Source organism: Ovis aries, chromosome 23, assembly GCF_016772045.2.
Source record: "Ovis aries strain OAR_USU_Benz2616 breed Rambouillet chromosome 23, ARS-UI_Ramb_v3.0, whole genome shotgun sequence".
Taxonomy (NCBI): Eukaryota; Metazoa; Chordata; class Mammalia; order Artiodactyla; family Bovidae; genus Ovis; species Ovis aries.
Genome location: NC_056076.1, coordinates 56,268,023 through 56,284,997, shown reverse-complemented (window position 1 = coordinate 56,284,997; position 16,975 = coordinate 56,268,023). Strand labels below are relative to the sequence as shown.

Genomic DNA, 16,975 nt, shown 5'->3' with positions numbered 1-16,975 from the left:
GTCAATTTTCAATTATGTCAAATATATAATATTATGCTAGTTTGTCCCAGTGTTGAGTAACGTAGCACTTTAATGCAACTGTTCAGCTACGCTACTTATTTTGTGTGTCCCAAGATAAATTAAAAAGCAATTTAAAATAATTTAACTATTTAGTTTATTTTCATCATTAAGGTATTGGAAGTATGACTGCAATGTTGCCTTCAAGCTTGGGGTCTTGATCCTACGTATAGTATGGAAGAGGCATCATGGTAGGATGGTAGACATTTAAATGTTTGTAAGATTTTGTCACATTTTCAAGACAGATGTTTATGGAGTTCAGAATAATTCTATAGAAGTAGAACTTGGCTCTGTAATGCTCCTTTTCTTTCTACCTCTCTTTTTGAATTGGTTGCAATATGTTACCCTGAGTATTTAACATCTAATGCAGTATAACATTTAATATAATAGAATATTTTGGCTTTGGAAGCATTTAGGCTAGTCTGTGAATAATTAAGGGTCTATTGTAATGAATTTTTACCATATTGATAATTATTTGACCTGTAAAAAAGTTTTTCTTTAGTCTTTCAGAACTGTTCTAGAAAAATAGTTTATCAAAATCAGCTCCACTAGAAGCAGAACTCCTAAATAGATCAGTTACCACTGACGAAATAGAGAAAATACTGAAAGAGCTCTTCCATAAATACCAGGATGACTTCGCAGGGAAATTCTAGCAAATCTCTATAAAGATCAGGTAGTCTAGTTGCTGCAACTACTTAAGACCATATCAAAAGAGAAAACTTCCAAATTTATTTTTGAAGTATGACATTGATCCCAGAATCTGACAGAGTTTATACAAAAAAAAAAAAAAGTTACCAGCCAGTTCCAGTTAGGAATATTGGTGTAAAAATACTAGTAAACAAAATCCAGCAATCTAGAGGGGAAAAGTCATGATCTACTATGCAGGAATAGCACTTAAGGATTTTTGTTCATTTGCACCTGGCTACGCTGGGTCTTTGCTGCTGCGCGGGCTTGTCCCTGGCTGCACTGGGCGGGGGCTGCTCTAGCTGTGCTGCATGGCTTCTCACGGTGGCTTCTCTGCTGAGGTCCTTTAATGGACCGGACCCTGGTGGTCCGGAGTCGACGACAAGAAAGTAAAAGAGAGAGGCTGATATTCCTTGGTTTACACAGAAAACCAATTAAGTCCTCGATACAGGGCTCGAGTCACTCACGAAGGCACCGTGCGCCCTCTGAAGACAGTCTTAGAAGCCCGGGCAGGAGAGTGAGCACGACGGTCTTTTCACTCTCCAGAGAATTAGCTGGGGGGAGAGAGAGAGAAAGACAGACACGGGGACCCAAGCTCTGATGGAGCAAAGGTGTTTTATTCAACATAGTGTGGGTATATATACTGTCTTACAAGGTAGCTCTTTTCAGCAAAGATAAAGATCAAAAGTCCAGACTTACAAATTATCAAGGAAACATAAGGCAATCCATATCAAAGAGAGAGGGTTGTAAATAATCGCTTTTACCATATGGTTCATAAAAAGGAAGAGGGTCGTAAATAGTTACTTACCACCATATGGAAAAACTAACGAAGGAAATGCATGCGTTCCTCAGCCCCGGGGGCGGTTTGCCACCCCTCTTAATTCCTGAGTATTCGGGAATTAATAAGGCACAGAGGATTCATGACAGATCCAAAACAGCATGCAGGAAGCCTCCTGTTAAATGCTTCCTGACACTTCTCTCGTTGCCGCCTTGTAGCAGGACTCCAGGGCACGTGGTCTTCAGTAGTTGTGGCTCGTGGGTTCAGTGGTTGCTGCCGTGGGGCTCTAGAGCATGGGCTCAGTAGTGGCAGACAGGCTTAGCTGCCCCGCAGCATATGGGATCTTCCCAGATCAGGAGTCAAACCTTTGTCTTCTGCATTGGCAGGTGAGTTCTTTACCACTGAGCCACCAGGGAAGCCCCGGAAAAAATGTGTGACAGAATGCAGTATCCATTTATTCCTAGAGCATTCAATAAAATTTTAATGGGAAAGCACTGGAGACATCCCACTGAAGTCAGAAACAGGGCAGGGATGCCCACCGTCACTGCAGCTCTGTGGTGGTTTGTTGGAAGTGTTAGCCAGCACGTAACAGGAAAATGTTAAAGGACGCCACAGGGAAGCAGTTAGCAAAATCCAAATAGAAGAAATCGATAGGCCAAATGACTGGATTGAAAGAGATTTAAGAGACAATCAAATACAGTTATTTATACTTTTCTTAGGTTCTTATTCTGAGTCTAAACTGATTCAACTGTAAAATATTTGAGACAGTTGAAATTTGATCATTGATATTGATGATACTAAGACATGAGTGTTACAGTCATGGTAATGATATTGAGGATTCTTTTTTTAAAAAAATGTTTTATGAAATGCTTATGAACACACTAAAATTATCATGAATAACATGAGAAAAATGTCTAAAATTTACATGAAAATAATCGGTAAAAAGGTTGAGACTGGTTGCAGAGTAAAGGTGAAACCAGAGTGGCCGTGAATTAATGATTGTTGTATCCAGGAGGTGGGCACCTGAGAATCACTGTGTTAGTCCATTGATGTACGTTTAGAATTTTCCATAATATAATTTTTTAAGTAGTTATTTGCTATTCATCTTTTTTTTTTTTTCCATTTATTTTACTTCTTTGGCTTGTGCTGGGGTTTTAGTTGCAGCATGCAGGATCTTTAGTTGCAGCGTGTGGGATCTAGTTCCCCTGATTAAGGATGGAACCCCCTACACTGGGAGCTCGGAGTCTTAGCCACTGGACCACCAGCAAAGTCCCTAGTTCATCTTTAATCCAAACTCTTCATGGATATAGGTTTAAAGAGTGCATTATCACTAGAAGAGGGAGGTAGGCTTTCTTTAGATATTTTGTAAATATTTATTTTAATTTGCAAATTTTTCACTGCCAAACACTGTTACTAAAAAAAGTGTAAGTTAGCATTTAATAATCTTTGTGTTAAAGACTTGGTTTTAGATACTTAATAAAGTGGGCTAAGCCTCAATTTGGCTTTAATTATTAGTGGTAGATATCAGAAGTTTAGACAAAAGGATTATTATAAAAGTTTTAGTAACTTTTAAATGAGATAGCAATTTTTTAACTTAAGAGAGAATTACTCCAATAGAAAATAAAAAGTTTAAAAAAAGGAATCACAAGGATGTATTTTACAGCACAGGGAATAAAGTCAATATAGTACATACAGGTTATTAAAAAGATAAGTGGAATATAACCATTAAAAGTTGTTGACCACAAGTGTTGTACACTGAAAACATAATTTTATAGAGTTTAAAAGAGAATTACATATTTATATTTCTTACTAAGGTTATTATACCAAATCCAAATGCTTTGCCTAAAGTTTTGGTTTAAATTTTCAGATGGATTTAATGCCTTTTATTAACAAAGCTGGCTGTGAATGTCTTAATGAAAGTGATGAGCATGGATTTGACAACTGTTTACGAAAAGACATGACCTTCCTGGAATCTGATTGTGATGAACAGGTAACTGAACGCTCAGGGCTTGTGGAGATTGTCAGTGTTTGTGTCCAGACACGTGTCCATCTCATGGTCTCCTGTCTCTCCTTCCCAGATGATCACTTTTTTCTTCCTTTTTATAACTTCACCTCTGTCCTCTGACCCTGTCAACTCACCCCCTTTCTTTGTTTGTTTATGCCAGCTGCACTGCAGAGAATCACAGAACTCTTGGATTGTCCGGAAACCTGGGTCGAGCCTTCACTATTCTTAAGTCCTTTTGTTCATTCTTGAGCTGCCTTCCTATTTTCTGCCCACCTGAGTGAGACCTCATTGGAGGAGCACTCCTTTTGTGTCTAGTCCTCACTCCCAGTGTAAGCCGACTGTGTTTCCCTGTGTTTTCCTGCAGTGTCGTGACAGAGGAAGAGGGTGGTGTAGCTCTGCCTTGATCACGCCGTCTGTCTTCATCTTGCCTGATATTTAAAATTTTATTGTCTTAAAAATTTTATTCTTAATTACTATACCATTGCCTCTGCTTTGTCCCTATTCCGGTATACCTTTTATATGTTCACAAAAGTTATTTCTCTAAAATATAAATCATATTTATATTTAGATTTCTTAAGAGTCAAATGATTCTTCAGTGGCTTCAGGAAGAGGATGTCATATGCTTACTGACTTTACCTGCTTCTAGCTTTCCACTCTCATATCCTCTTCACCTATGGTTCAGGTCCCTAAATGGGTCGTGTTTATTTCCTGACACCCAGATACGGGTCAAGTATTAAAAGTACTTACATAGCTAAAGAGAGTAGTCTAAGTATTTTCTTAAGCAAATAGACCACAGTGATTTGAAATAGATCTAAATCCCATCTTCCTTTGCTCCAGCCAGAACTATCTTATTTTATTGCTTGAAAATACCGTTCATGTTGTGAGCCTTGTAAATGGTGCCCTAAACGTAATGTGGTGATGTGTATCAGAAGGGCTGGCTACAGCTTCCCTGAAATCTTCCTGCTGAGGAAACCTTCCTCCCAGGGTGGACACATAGGTACCTTCATCAGACAGAGTTTTGGCTGGAAAGAAGATTGAGTGAGTGAATCAGAGAGAGGCAACTCAGCAGTTTTGTATTTCAGTTCCCTTGGGTGGCTTTCTAGATTCAGTGAGTCAAATTCATTTAGGATGGAAGTTTGGAGGTTACTAATAGAGCTGTGAGTCCTGCTCTCCTGAGTTTTAAATCAAGTAGAGTCCACTTGAGACCTAGTCTCTCCACATAACCTGTGTGCATGTGTCTACGTTGCCAAGTGACATGGGTAGATGCCTCCACAGATAAACTGTTTCAGAAAAAGAAGCTTAATGTGTTAAAATACATAGTTTAAGTTTTAATTTGGGGTTTTTGTTTAATTTTGGGGGGGGAGGGGAGTGGATTGTCGCCAGTTTTTAGTTTGAGGCCTTAGGTTCTTAACATATAATTTTAATTAATTCTGTTAAGTTTTTTTGTTATTCCTTTATAAAAATAATAGATTATTATATTTCTCAAATGTCAAACTAATCAAGTTACTTTCAGCTTACTGATATTCTGTATTACATTAGTTTTGTTAGGTGAATTAAATTTTTTCTGCTTCTTAATTATTTTAATTCTCCTTAGCTGTTGTGTTACTTATTTAAGATGTTTAACAGCCCTTTAAAAATGAGACAATTATTTTTTTCACAGCTTCTTATTACTGTGGCATTCAATCAGCCTGTTAAGCTTTATTCAATGAAATTTCAAGGGCCAGATAATGGTGAGTAATGGGCAGCTTTTCTATAAAGTAACTTTCTGCTCTATAGACCTGCTGGCATATATTTAAAACTTCTCTTTGTTTTAAATTGTTGTATAGTTGATGTACGGCAGTATGTTAAGTTTCAGGTGTAAATGACAGCAGAGTGATTTACAGTTTTTAAGGATTATACTCCATTTACAGTTTTTCTAAAATACTGGCTGTATTCCCTGTGTGTATCCTGGTAGCTTACTTATTTTACTCATAGTTGTTTGTACCTCTTTAATTCCTTACCCCTATCTTGCTTGTCCCCTTCCCCTCTTCCCTGCTAGTAAATAGTTTGTTTTCTTTATTTCTGAGTCTCTTTTTTCTTAGATTCACTAGTTTTATTTTTTAGATTCCGTATAGTAAGTGATAGCATGCAGTATTTGTCTTTTTCTGTCTGACTTGTTCCCTTTGGCATAATATCCTCCAAGTCCACCCAAGTTGCTGCAAATGGCAAAATTGCATTCCTTTTTATGGTTGAGTAGTATTTCATTGCATATGTGTATATACTCCATCTTCTTTATCCATTCTATTACTGGTCCCTTAGGTTAAACTTGTTATTAAATGGAGGTAGAGAGCTCTTGTTTTGGGAAAGAGTGGAATTGTCCTTGGAACAAAGCAGTGACATATAATGTAAGATTATTGGGCCAAAAGTAATTTAAAAAAATTTTTTTTACCGTTTTCACCTGAAAACAAGGGAGCCCTTTCTTCCAACTAAGAGTTCTAGGTTTGAGGTAGCTGTTTTTCAGGGTGGGAACTGGGGGAGACTTATTTCACATTCTTCCTATTACAAGCGATAAAACTAACAGGCGAATAACTGACATAGATCCTCCTATGTGTGCACTAATTATAGTTGCATTTTCTTTATACAGATTATGATGCTGTAAACATGATTGTGCAAATTTAGCATTTCTCATTTTGTTCAATAAAGAGTTGTCCTTACTCACCCCACCCCCTTTTTTCTGTTTTTTTTTTTTTTTTTTTTTGCTGCTGGGAGTGGACATGGGATGGGGCCTGAGGTGGGGAGAGGGGGCTAGGATTTGTTGTTGCTTTCTTAGTTGATTGGGAGAAACAGTGCCCTGTTGATCAGATAGCATTCCCTTAAGTCATTTACTATTCTAAGTTTCCATGGGTTAATGATTTTTTCACTAATAAAATTTTAATTTATTTGAAAATACAAAGTATTTGTAAAAGCAAATGCCATAGAAATGAGTATGTAAGCAATGTGGCTATGCTAAGCTTCCTCAGTCAGTCACAGAATACTGGTCTGAAGCTAGAGAGACTAAGACATTCTACAGAGTGGTTTTAGCACTGAGCACAGCCTGATCCCTAAGATGAAATTTGGCAATTTGTGTAGTTAATTTCCTCTGGCTAAATATTGTCACTGATAATGCTTTTCTCCTAAATAACAAAAGGTGCCAGCTGATGGCAACTGCAAGACTGAGCTCAGTGTTTCTTTTATGAAACTTCTCGTCATCCTGCATGTGCTGTCAGACTGCACTGCTGCCTTGCCAGTACCTCCTCCCTGGGAGCTGTACATTCCTCATTGCCTGTCTCTTACAGTTGAGGGCAGGAACTCTGTGTCTGTGTATGCGTGTGCATGTGTGTGTATGTGTGTTTTAATCTAGTATTCCTAGTATTTAGTGTAGTTTTAGCAGGCCAAGAATATACCACTAAATGTCTATTGAGAGAGGAGGAGTATGGCTGTGAAAATACTCGGACGTTCCTAAAATTTCTAAAGATAGAGGTAGGTATGTGCATATGTGGGCACGTCTGTTTGTATAGAGTGAACGTAATGATAAAGAGGACAAAGTATTATATGTTTGATGTTAGCATTTAATTTTATTTCTGTAGGTCAGGGTCCTAAATATGTAAAAATTTTTATCAATCTACCGCGATCTATGGATTTTGAAGAGGCAGAAAGAAGTGAGCCAACTCAAGCTCTGGAACTAACAGAGGATGATATTAAAGAAGATGGTATTGTCCCTCTTCGTTATGTGAAGTTTCAGAACGTTAACAGTGTAACTGTAAGTAGTGTTTCATTCAGATGGATGCAGCGGGTTGTGGGTGACAATTCATGCTGTCTTCAGTGTCCTAGCTGATTCAAGTTATCCTTAAAAATAGTTAATTGTCCATTTGGTTTGAAATGCATAAAAATGTCTAATGAGCTAATTAAATTTTCTTCTTTTTAATTCATCTGTGTGCCCTAAAAAGGAAGGTGGATTTTTTTTTTTGTAGGTTTGTCAGATACATACATATATGGCATGTATATGCCAACTTTTGTTGAAAGTTTATTCTAGAACATTTATTCTTAAACCAGATACTCATTCTTCCTTCGTACCTGGTAATGAGTGAGGATACGTTTCTAAAATCCAGTTTGCTATTGAATTGTGTAGTGGCCATGATATCAGTAAAAACTGACTTTTTGAAAGCATAATTTTGTGTTATCTTAATATACGTTATGAAATGAGCAGCTTTTTAGCAGTTGCTAATTGCTTTTTTGAATTCTAGTATTAAACCCAGCACATGCTTCTAAACCACCTGTCAACCAGAGCTCCTTCCATCAGAGCGGGGGTTTAGGAGAGTTAGTAGAACGCTGAGCAAAAGGAGCTGGGAGCAGCCCAGAGTCACTGGAGAGCAGACTTGCCAAAGGAGCGTAATTTCTTTGTGTCAGTAGATTCCGGTTTTTGCAAATTAGAAGAACGCTATAGCTGTGTTCATTTTGGGACGTTTTCAGTGGAATTTCACAGAATATACTTAGTGGTAAGGTAAAGGATTATATTGAGTTTTGAGTAGAAGTATTTTACCCAGATGAAATTAAACAAAATGGTTATATCAAACTGGAACACTGGTTATGAAATATTTTCTTGACTTTATTCATTTGTAACACATTTATTTGTAACATATTTACAAATATTTTGTTACATATTTATAACATTTGTAGCATTCAATTAATAACACCTGTTGCTTTATGTAGTGATGGGAGGAAGGCATTTGTTTATTGGGAAAAGCCCTTTAAACCCAGAGATCCTAACATAATCTCTTCTGTCTTTGAGAATCATTGAACATAATTACTTTGTGATAGGTTCACAGTTTTTACTGTGTCCTATTAAATCATACTTTTAAACTCATCATTTTAGTCAGTGACTTAAGTTCAGACACAGAAAGCACACCTGTCATTTTTTTTGATGATTAAGTTGAAATCGAAATGACAGTTTTGATCAGAAAGTCTAATCAAAATAAGTATATGAATTTTTTAAAGCAGTAAATATAAACTGTGCTTAGATTTAAAAAGCATTGCAAATAAATAGAGAACTACTTTAATAGTCCACTTATCATAGACTTGAAGTTTTTAATTGGTAAGCTCAATTCAAGATGAACCTGTGGTTGCCTAAAAAAAACAACAAAACTGATTTTCATCTGAAAATGGGAAAAGAATGTTGCCCAAATCAAGAGAGGTGATATTCTTAAGGAGACAGCATCTAGAGTATTATTTTTTAAAATGGAGCCAATTTAAATAATCCAGTGTATTGAAAAAGAACCTATGAGTAAAGCGTCTGTCTCCTAACGTGCTGAGGGAAATTTTTAAATAGAAAGTATAAAAGAAGCAAGCTTAATAAAACATGCAAGGCACAGTATGGGCTTCCCAGGTAGCTCGGTGGGTAAAGAATCTGCCTGCAGTGCAGGAAGCACAGGTTTGATCCCTGGGTTGGAAAGATCTCCTGGAGAAAGACGTGGCAGCCCACTCCTGTATTCTTGCTGGGAGATTCCCATGGACAGAGGAGCCTGGTGGACTACAGTCTACGGGGTTGCAGAGAGTTGGACATGGTTGAAGCTACTGAACACATACAGAGACAAGCTTAAAAAAACATGCGAAGCACAGGCTAGTTTTAGGAACTGATTTCCAGCACGCTCTTTTTTTCTTTTAACATTTTAAGGAATAGAATGAATGATGGATTATCAGAAAGAATATAACTGCCAAGATTTTCCTCAGTAAAAATTATAATTTTAGTAAAATTTCAGTAACATTCTGTCCATTGTAATCTTGAGTTTCATACTCTTTCAGTATTCCCTGTAAATAATTTAATTTTGACCCTTCAACATTATCACGCCAAATCAAGCAGAGCTTACATATGTAAATATCCTGCCACAGTCGCCCTGGACAAGGTAAGAACAGCCGAGCAGACAGTAGAATTAACGATGCTATAGGAATCCTAGTGTAAATGTAATTTGGATTAATCCTTATAAAGAACGGAAGGTGTTTTTATTAATAACCTAAGAAAATCGATTAAATGAGCATGTTTATTGAAAAAGAAGTGTAATCATTAATGGTAAAATTCTTTGTGTGTATAGATATTTGTTCAGTCCAATCAAGGTGAAGAAGAAACAACAAGAATTTCATATTTTACTTTTATTGGGACTCCAGTCCAGGCAACAAATATGAATGACTTCAAACGAGTAAGTTTGTTTAAATGATATCTAGGAGAAATAAAAATAGTAATCTTAAAGAAATAATTTTAAAATTAATCATATTATATCATGAAATCTTACAAGGATAAACAGAACAGTAGGGTCTTCTAATCACATTTTTAGATTTCTTACTAAGAGAAATCTCTAATAAGTCTCATTGACACAGTGTCTATTAATGAATGGCATCCAAATAAGAAGGTATAAATTATTGTTTTGTTGTAGAAGGTAGTTAGGGATAGTGAAAAATTGGAGTACATTAAGTCATTATTTGTGACTTTTTTAAGAACTTTGCTTCCTTATATTAAGATTTTGATTATCGTTGTTTCTGATGAAAACATATTTAAAATGAAAATGATTTTAATCAAGAAGAATGGGTTCCTTTGCTTCACTGAGATGCTTTCAAACCATGTCTTTGTGCTGAAGAACACATTTCAGCAAATAACTTCAGTGAACAGGCATATGTGTTCAGTGGCTTTTTGGGTTTGGTTTTTGTTTTTGAGCACATACTCCTAAGGTCTGCATACCAATTTATGTTACCATGAGGCCTTTAGAAATGAGAGCATTGTACTTCTAACTGGTAACGATTCCTGAAGATGGCTCTTAACATACACAACCACGGAGCATAGATTGCCATCAGGAACTTTATCAGTACAGAACCCAGTTGCTGTACTCAGATCAGATGTGCAGCAGCACATGAGATGTAGGTATTGCAGTATTTCCGATGGCTGCATCTGGCAGGTGGTCTAGAACTTGGGGTGATTATTAAGAGAGGAAGCGTTTCCCCAGGGCTGCCAGTGTGTGGAGGAAGAGGCACCCGGTTTACCAGTTTAGACCCCTGTTTGGGGAATTAAGCCGTGAAACACCCAGAAAACTCATTCTTTTTGATGAAGTTTAATTTTAATTCAGTTGCAGGAAATTAAATTTCATAACAGTGGATGAACTTAAGAAGCTAGACACTGACAATAGATACTTTAACGTTATTTTCCAACTGCTGTCTTCCTGTCTCGCAGCATAGTTAACTTTTGGGAGCTGTAGGAACAATTTTGTTCTTAGATCTGTCATATGGGATGTTTCACATACGCGTAATGACAGGTCAGAAGAAGCAGAGATTAAACATCTACGTTTTTATGATACGAAATGTGCTGCACTGGGAAACTGTGTGAGCAACGAAGACGTTCTGGCTGCCTGCTCTGCTCCTTGCTTGTTAGAGTCAGATGCCGTTGGATTTGGCTTTACCTGTCGTGCCTCGCGTAGTTTGCTTCTAGCGCAGTTCTTTCCTAAGATCTGTTTATCTGCATCCCGTTATTTCCTCTGGTTTCCTGCTTCTCACCTCAGCTTGTGCTCCTTGATTTCCATGTTTCCTCCAGGAAACCCCTGCTCTTACTTACCTTCTTACCAGCCTGCCATCCAGTTACAGTTTTCCTAGTGTGCGTTAATAATTGCCCATCTCAGGATGCGTCTACCTCTTTGTTGTTAACATCCCCTCTCCTATCCCTAGCTCCTCCCTGGTGGCTCGGTGGTAAAGAATCCACCTGCCAATGCAAGAGGTGCGGGTTCAGTCCCTAGTTCAGGAAGATCCTCTGGAGAAAGAAATGGCAGCCCACTCTAGTATTCTTGCCTGGGAAACCCCGTGGACAGAGGAGCCTGGTGGCTGCAGTCCATGAGGTCGCCAGAGCCTGACACGACGCAGCAACTGAACAACAGTTCACATCTCTTCCAGCCTGTTCTCTCTGTTTTGACTACCAAACTGCCGCCTTTGACTGTCTTTAGGATAGTAGGGGCATTTTTCTTTTCTTCTTTGAGAGTATTTGTATTTGTTCTACAATACCATATGTTTACCTAGGTACTTTTTTTACCTTATTAAAAATGACTGTAGAACAGTAGTTCTCAAAACTTCATGGTCCCAGGACGCCTTTACACTGTTAAAGATTGTTGTGGGCCAGTATTTATCTAATACTTGCCATCTTAGAAGTTAAAACTGCAAAATTTAAACAATATTTATTTATTTACAAATAATAAAATTATTGTGTTAGCACAAGTGATTTTTTAAATTAAAATACTTATTTTCCAAAACAAAAACCAATTTTTTGAGAAGAACATTGTTTTACATTTTGACAAACTATTATATACAGTCTAGCTTAGTAGAATCCTCTCATTCTCCTCGTTGCTTCTGCATCCAGTCAGTTTTGCTGTCATAAGTCATGTAGCCTCTGGAAAACTTCATTGTATATTGTGAGACAATGAGAGTTAAAGAGGCAGATAACAATTTATTTAGCATTATTATGAAAGCGCTTTTGACCTTGAAGACTCCCTGAATGGATTTCAAAGTCACCCAGCTTGGATTACACTGAGAACTGCTGCAAAAATTATGTAACAGTGTAATGGACTTCCTTCTTGTTCTGGACTTTTTAATCCTTTGCTTTTATAATGTTTGATAAATTTTAATTGTTTGAATGATTTTCTTATGTATATTAATGTTACATTTTCTTCCAGTAGTTTTTGAATGAGATTGCGCTGCTTGTGTCCTTCATTGTCCTGTAGTGTTCTTTCTCAAAAGTAAGCTAATATTTTAGTAGTTTTCATATTGTGCTAAGCCAGCAACTTTAGTGTAGGAAAGCTGCAGTTAAAAAGCTAGCTTATGTTTAACTGAATTAGCCTTATTGAGAGTCATCAGTGAGTTTGGATTCTAGTGAAGGAAATAATAGATCTGTGCTCTGATCCTTGTAGTCCCTGTGGTACTGTGTTAACGTGTAGTCGTAATCTCTGATAGTAACAAGTTTATATTGCTAAAGGGTAATGCCCTAACATTTGGAATGCCAATCAGTATGAACCAAAGCTTAGTTCAAGGCAACAGTGGGCACCCTAGGTAGAATGGAAACCAGGAGCCCTGGGCATGGAACTGAGATGGTGCAAGTCCTTCATTCAAGGACAAGTCAAGTGTGGCACTTTCTCTTTACTTATACAGTCAGTTTGACTTTTAAAGGCATTGGACACAGTAATTAGAATTTAAAATTGCTATATAGATTTGGCATGTGTTTTATCAGCACAGAGAGGAGAGTTCCAGCACCTCTTTGTGTAGTGAAGAGAATTGTATAAAATGATTTTAATGAATGGTAGAATTATGTAGCATTTTCAGTTTCTGTTTTATGTTGCATGAGTTGTTCCTGGTTAATTTTAGGTCTCAGAATGTCATTGATGTTCTCCTTAGGTTATTAAGATGACAGAAGCTAAGGTAATGCTGTTGAATCTTGGTTGTGGATAGAAGTCTTAGACCACCTCGCATACTCTTACAGTTTTAGACGGTCATACTTGTCAGATTTGGGAGACTAGAACATACCTTTTATTTTTCTGTTTTTGGCTCATAGGAGGCATTGTGCCCAGATTGTAATACATAGTTAGGCTATCTGTTGTTGTAGTAAATGTATTCTTTATGTTGCAGCATGAAGAAAGCTTGCGATTTTAATTGGAAGTAGATGTTTTCTTTGCAAAAATATGCTCTTCACATGGTTTGCTTTATTTTAATGCAAAAGTAATAGAAGTATTCAAAACTGAGCAAAAGTGAAGGGGCTTCTGCTGCTTAGGGAATGAGGTGCATGTGAAAAGCAAAGCAGATTTTCTATCATGGTAATACAAATAGACTTTTCTTAACTGGCCATTCACCATATCAGCTATTTTTGTAACATTTTTGTCTGTTTATTTTTCAGCTTTTTTAATCCAACTCAAATGAACTAAAAACAGAAGATTTTTAAAAATGAAGTAATATAAAGATTGACCTTATCTCACTCCACTCCCCTCCTTGCTTCTCTGCTCATCTAGCACCTGTCTGCTCTCACCCTTCTCACGTTCTCGCCATTGCTGGGGCAAGATTTCTACAGCTTCTGTCATCTGGATCAACCCCCTTGTTACCTAGATTGCCTCAACCATCTCTGTCTTCAAGTCTCATTCTAGTCAATGTTTCTCAGTTGGCCTTTTATTTCGTTTCAGTTTTTGTTCTGATCTTGTGACTAGGTGCTTTAGTTTCATTACCATACCAGGTTGCTCGCCCAACTTTTTGTTTGTTTTTTACTTTCTCCTGTCTCATTTAATTTTGTACTGCATTTTGAGAAATAATATTGCAGTGAAACTTACATTGTCATAAATATTTTTAGATTTAAGTAGTTGGATAATGTTTTAATCTGACCTAAAGTTTATATTTTTTAGAAACAATAGAATCATTTTGGAAATAAAATATGAGCAGTTTCACCAAGTTCTTTTATATTAGAGCTAGTGTAATAAACTGATTAGGCTGAAACTGAGAGGTATGGGTTTTCTCATTGGAACTGTAGCCCTAGAGTCTTTTTGCTGATTAATTATGGGCCTGTCCTCTGCTTTGCCAATGCAAGTGAGTTCAAAGCCAGTTGAAAGACTTACGGACTAAAAGTTAGGCTAAGTTAAAATATTAACCTAGACAATCAATGGACTCTTTATTGAATAAATATTTTTGATACTTAATTTTGATGTACCAAAACTTTTGTTTGTCGGAGGTATAATATAAAGACTTAAAAGTGAATAAAAGAGCTTTACTGTTGGGGTGAGAAACTCCTTATTGGAATGCTGAATTTCTTCTTTTTTCCAGAGAATACACATTGGCAAGTTGAGAGTTATCAGCCTGTGAAACAGTATGCAGATTCGTGTCTTCTGCTGTATCACATCTGCTAAAATGTTAATTTTTAGTATTAATTGTTTTTGTTTTCTTTTGCTTAATCTAATAGCTCTGTGTTTGTGTGTTCCCAAGTGATACAATGATCAACAGTGCTTTCAGTGTTTATCTGCTTAAATTCATTTGTGGTACGAATAGCGCCACCTCCCCTTCTTTTTAGGAAGACTCCCCTCTCCCCCGACTCTTAAAACCTGAACTTCTTACTCTCGTCTACATACTCTTTTTTTTTTTTTTTTTTGTATCAGGTGTTACAAAATTTAATATTTTTAACAAACAGCAAATGGAAAGTTCATAAATAAAAGAAAAAATTAGTATACCATTAAGAATAAAATCACATGATTTTGTAATGTAGAAAAGACAAATATATAAATGGCATATAAGTGTATATAAAGATGTTCAATCTAACAAGTAAGCAGAGAAGCAAATAAAAACAGTAGAATGCTGTTTTTAACTTCTTCTATTGGAAACTCTGAACAAATATTTAAGGTATTAATGAATATTTCAGTTCAGTTCAGTCACTCAGTCGTGTCCGACTCTTTGTGACCCCATGAATTGCAGTACACCAGGCCTCCCTGTCCATCATCAACTCCCGGAGTTCACCCAAACTCATGTCCATCTAGTTAGTGATGCCATCCAGCCATCTCATCCTCTGTTGTCTCCTTCTCCTCCTGCCCCAAATCCCTCCCAGCATCAGAGACTTTTCCAATGAGTCAAGTCTTTGTATGAGGTGGCCAAAGTATTGGAGTTTCAGCTTTAGCATCATTCCTTCCAAAAAACACCTAGGACTGATCTCCCTTAGAATGGACTGGTTGGATCTCCTTGCAGTCCAAGGGACTCTCAAGATACTCAAGAAGGTATTGGACTTCTCCAATACCACAGTTCAAAAGCATCAATTCTTCGGCACCCAGCTTTACATACTCTTTTATGAGACTGTCTTCTGTATCTTTTTTGGCTTTTTGGACTTTGTAACACGTGGTTTCCTTGGGTTAAAGAGACGTTATTTTAAAGCAATAAAAGTATTTTTCCTCAAGATGGGGAAAACAGCATTTCTTGTAAAATGTGATTAGGAATTCAGTAGAATGGGTTTTTATCATCTTTTCCCATGAATCTGGGATTCCCAGAATCCCAAGTTCTGTTTTAGAACTGATTTGTACTGAATATCTTTGAGTTTTGCTTGATTCAGACACTGCCTTTTGGACCAGAGTCAATTTAAAATATGAAAATTGTATTTACAAATGTACATAGAAATTTTGTTATATGTAAATATATGTTCAGTGGCTTGCAAGTAGATTTCCTTAGAGGCATTTCTGCCATGAGAATACATTATTATGAACTTTAGGTTTAAAGTAAATTGTTTGATTAGAATGTAGTTTTAGAACCTTCCCATAGAGCTTTGTTTTCTAGAACTATTGTTAGAAATCAGATTTATTCATTACAGTTTCATGCTGCCACATTTATAGCAACCTAGGTCATTTTTTAAACCTTCCCATAGAAAATTTTTCTAACCATTGACTGAAGCTAGATTTATTCTTTATATTTTAGTGTATATTTTAGTAACCAGGATTTTTTAAAAATAGAAACTAGGCAAAATTAGTAATTTTTAATCTGTTTTCATTGCATGCCTACATATTGATAGAAAAGTCTAGAAACCTGTCATCTTGGGCATGAAAACATAAGTTTAGCATACTCTTTTAATTCTACATTATTTTGTGATCGACATTTGATATCTAATTGCCTAAAAATAGTATGCCAAATATGTTTCACTCATGTAGCATCATCTTTTTATTAACTTCTCTAAACTGTCAACCTTGTTTTGAAAAGTTGCATTACTTTTTCTTAAAACAGTGTGAAATACCAGAAATAGCCTGCATGTATTTTAGTTTTAATTTCTAGAGGCTGGGAGGGGAGGGAGGGTCACAGTTTGCTTCAACAATGAAGATACACTGCATGCCAAAGAAATGCAAATACAAAATACAGGTTTTAAAAATGATAACAATAGTAGTATTTTGAAAACAACTCATATTTCTAAAACAATAAGAGGTATATATAAAGTTGTTTTTGTTCTTCCTAGGTAGTTGGCAAAAAAGGAGAAAGCCACTAAAGGTACAAAAGACACTGGAAGACCATATTGCAATCAGATCTACAGCTCCTGGATAATTGCTTGATTCTCGCCAGAGACTTTCAATATTTCATTCATTTCCATTACCAATAAATCATTGCTTTTGTTCAGATGGTATCACTAGTGTTTCTATTGTAACCTTAATACATGCAATTGTAAATAAAAGTAACTACTTTTGCCAAGCTTAATTTTTGTTGTTCTAAATAAGTATTTTCTCTTTCCATTTATGTGAAAATTGGACACCTTCTGATTTTAGCAGAGACTTCAGTGTCTGCTAGTGTATTGATCCAAAGCCCGTTTCCCTCTTCAGAGGAGCAGAACTGCTTTAGGAACTGAGGAGTGTGTGTGCACGCATGTGCTCACCGCATGTGATTCTGACCAGTGGACTTGGAAAGGCCAGCTGTGTTCAGAC

The 16,975-nt window shown here is 36.6% G+C and overlaps 1 protein-coding gene across 4 annotated transcripts in view; it reads left to right on the top strand.

Annotated features, from left to right (window-relative positions):
• The window catches only part of TXNL1 (thioredoxin like 1), a 33,843-nt gene extending 17,092 nt beyond the window's left edge, over positions 1-16,751 (top strand). Inside the window, exons 4-9 of one of the 4 annotated variants that reach the window (XM_027960978.2) lie at positions 3,387-3,509; positions 5,185-5,254; positions 7,130-7,302; positions 9,629-9,733; positions 14,361-14,403; positions 16,516-16,751. In XM_027960978.2, coding sequence (XP_027816779.1) covers positions 3,387-3,509; positions 5,185-5,254; positions 7,130-7,302; positions 9,629-9,733; positions 14,361-14,399 — 510 coding nt within the window. In that variant the 3' untranslated portion in view covers positions 14,400-14,403; positions 16,516-16,751. Of the gene's footprint in view, positions 1-3,386; positions 3,510-5,184; positions 5,255-7,129; positions 7,303-9,628; positions 9,734-13,449 lie in introns of all 4 variants that reach the window. The other 3 variants (XM_027960979.3, XM_027960980.2, XM_027960981.3) reach the window with 3 other exon arrangements.
• The last annotated feature ends 224 nt before the right edge of the window (positions 16,752-16,975 follow it).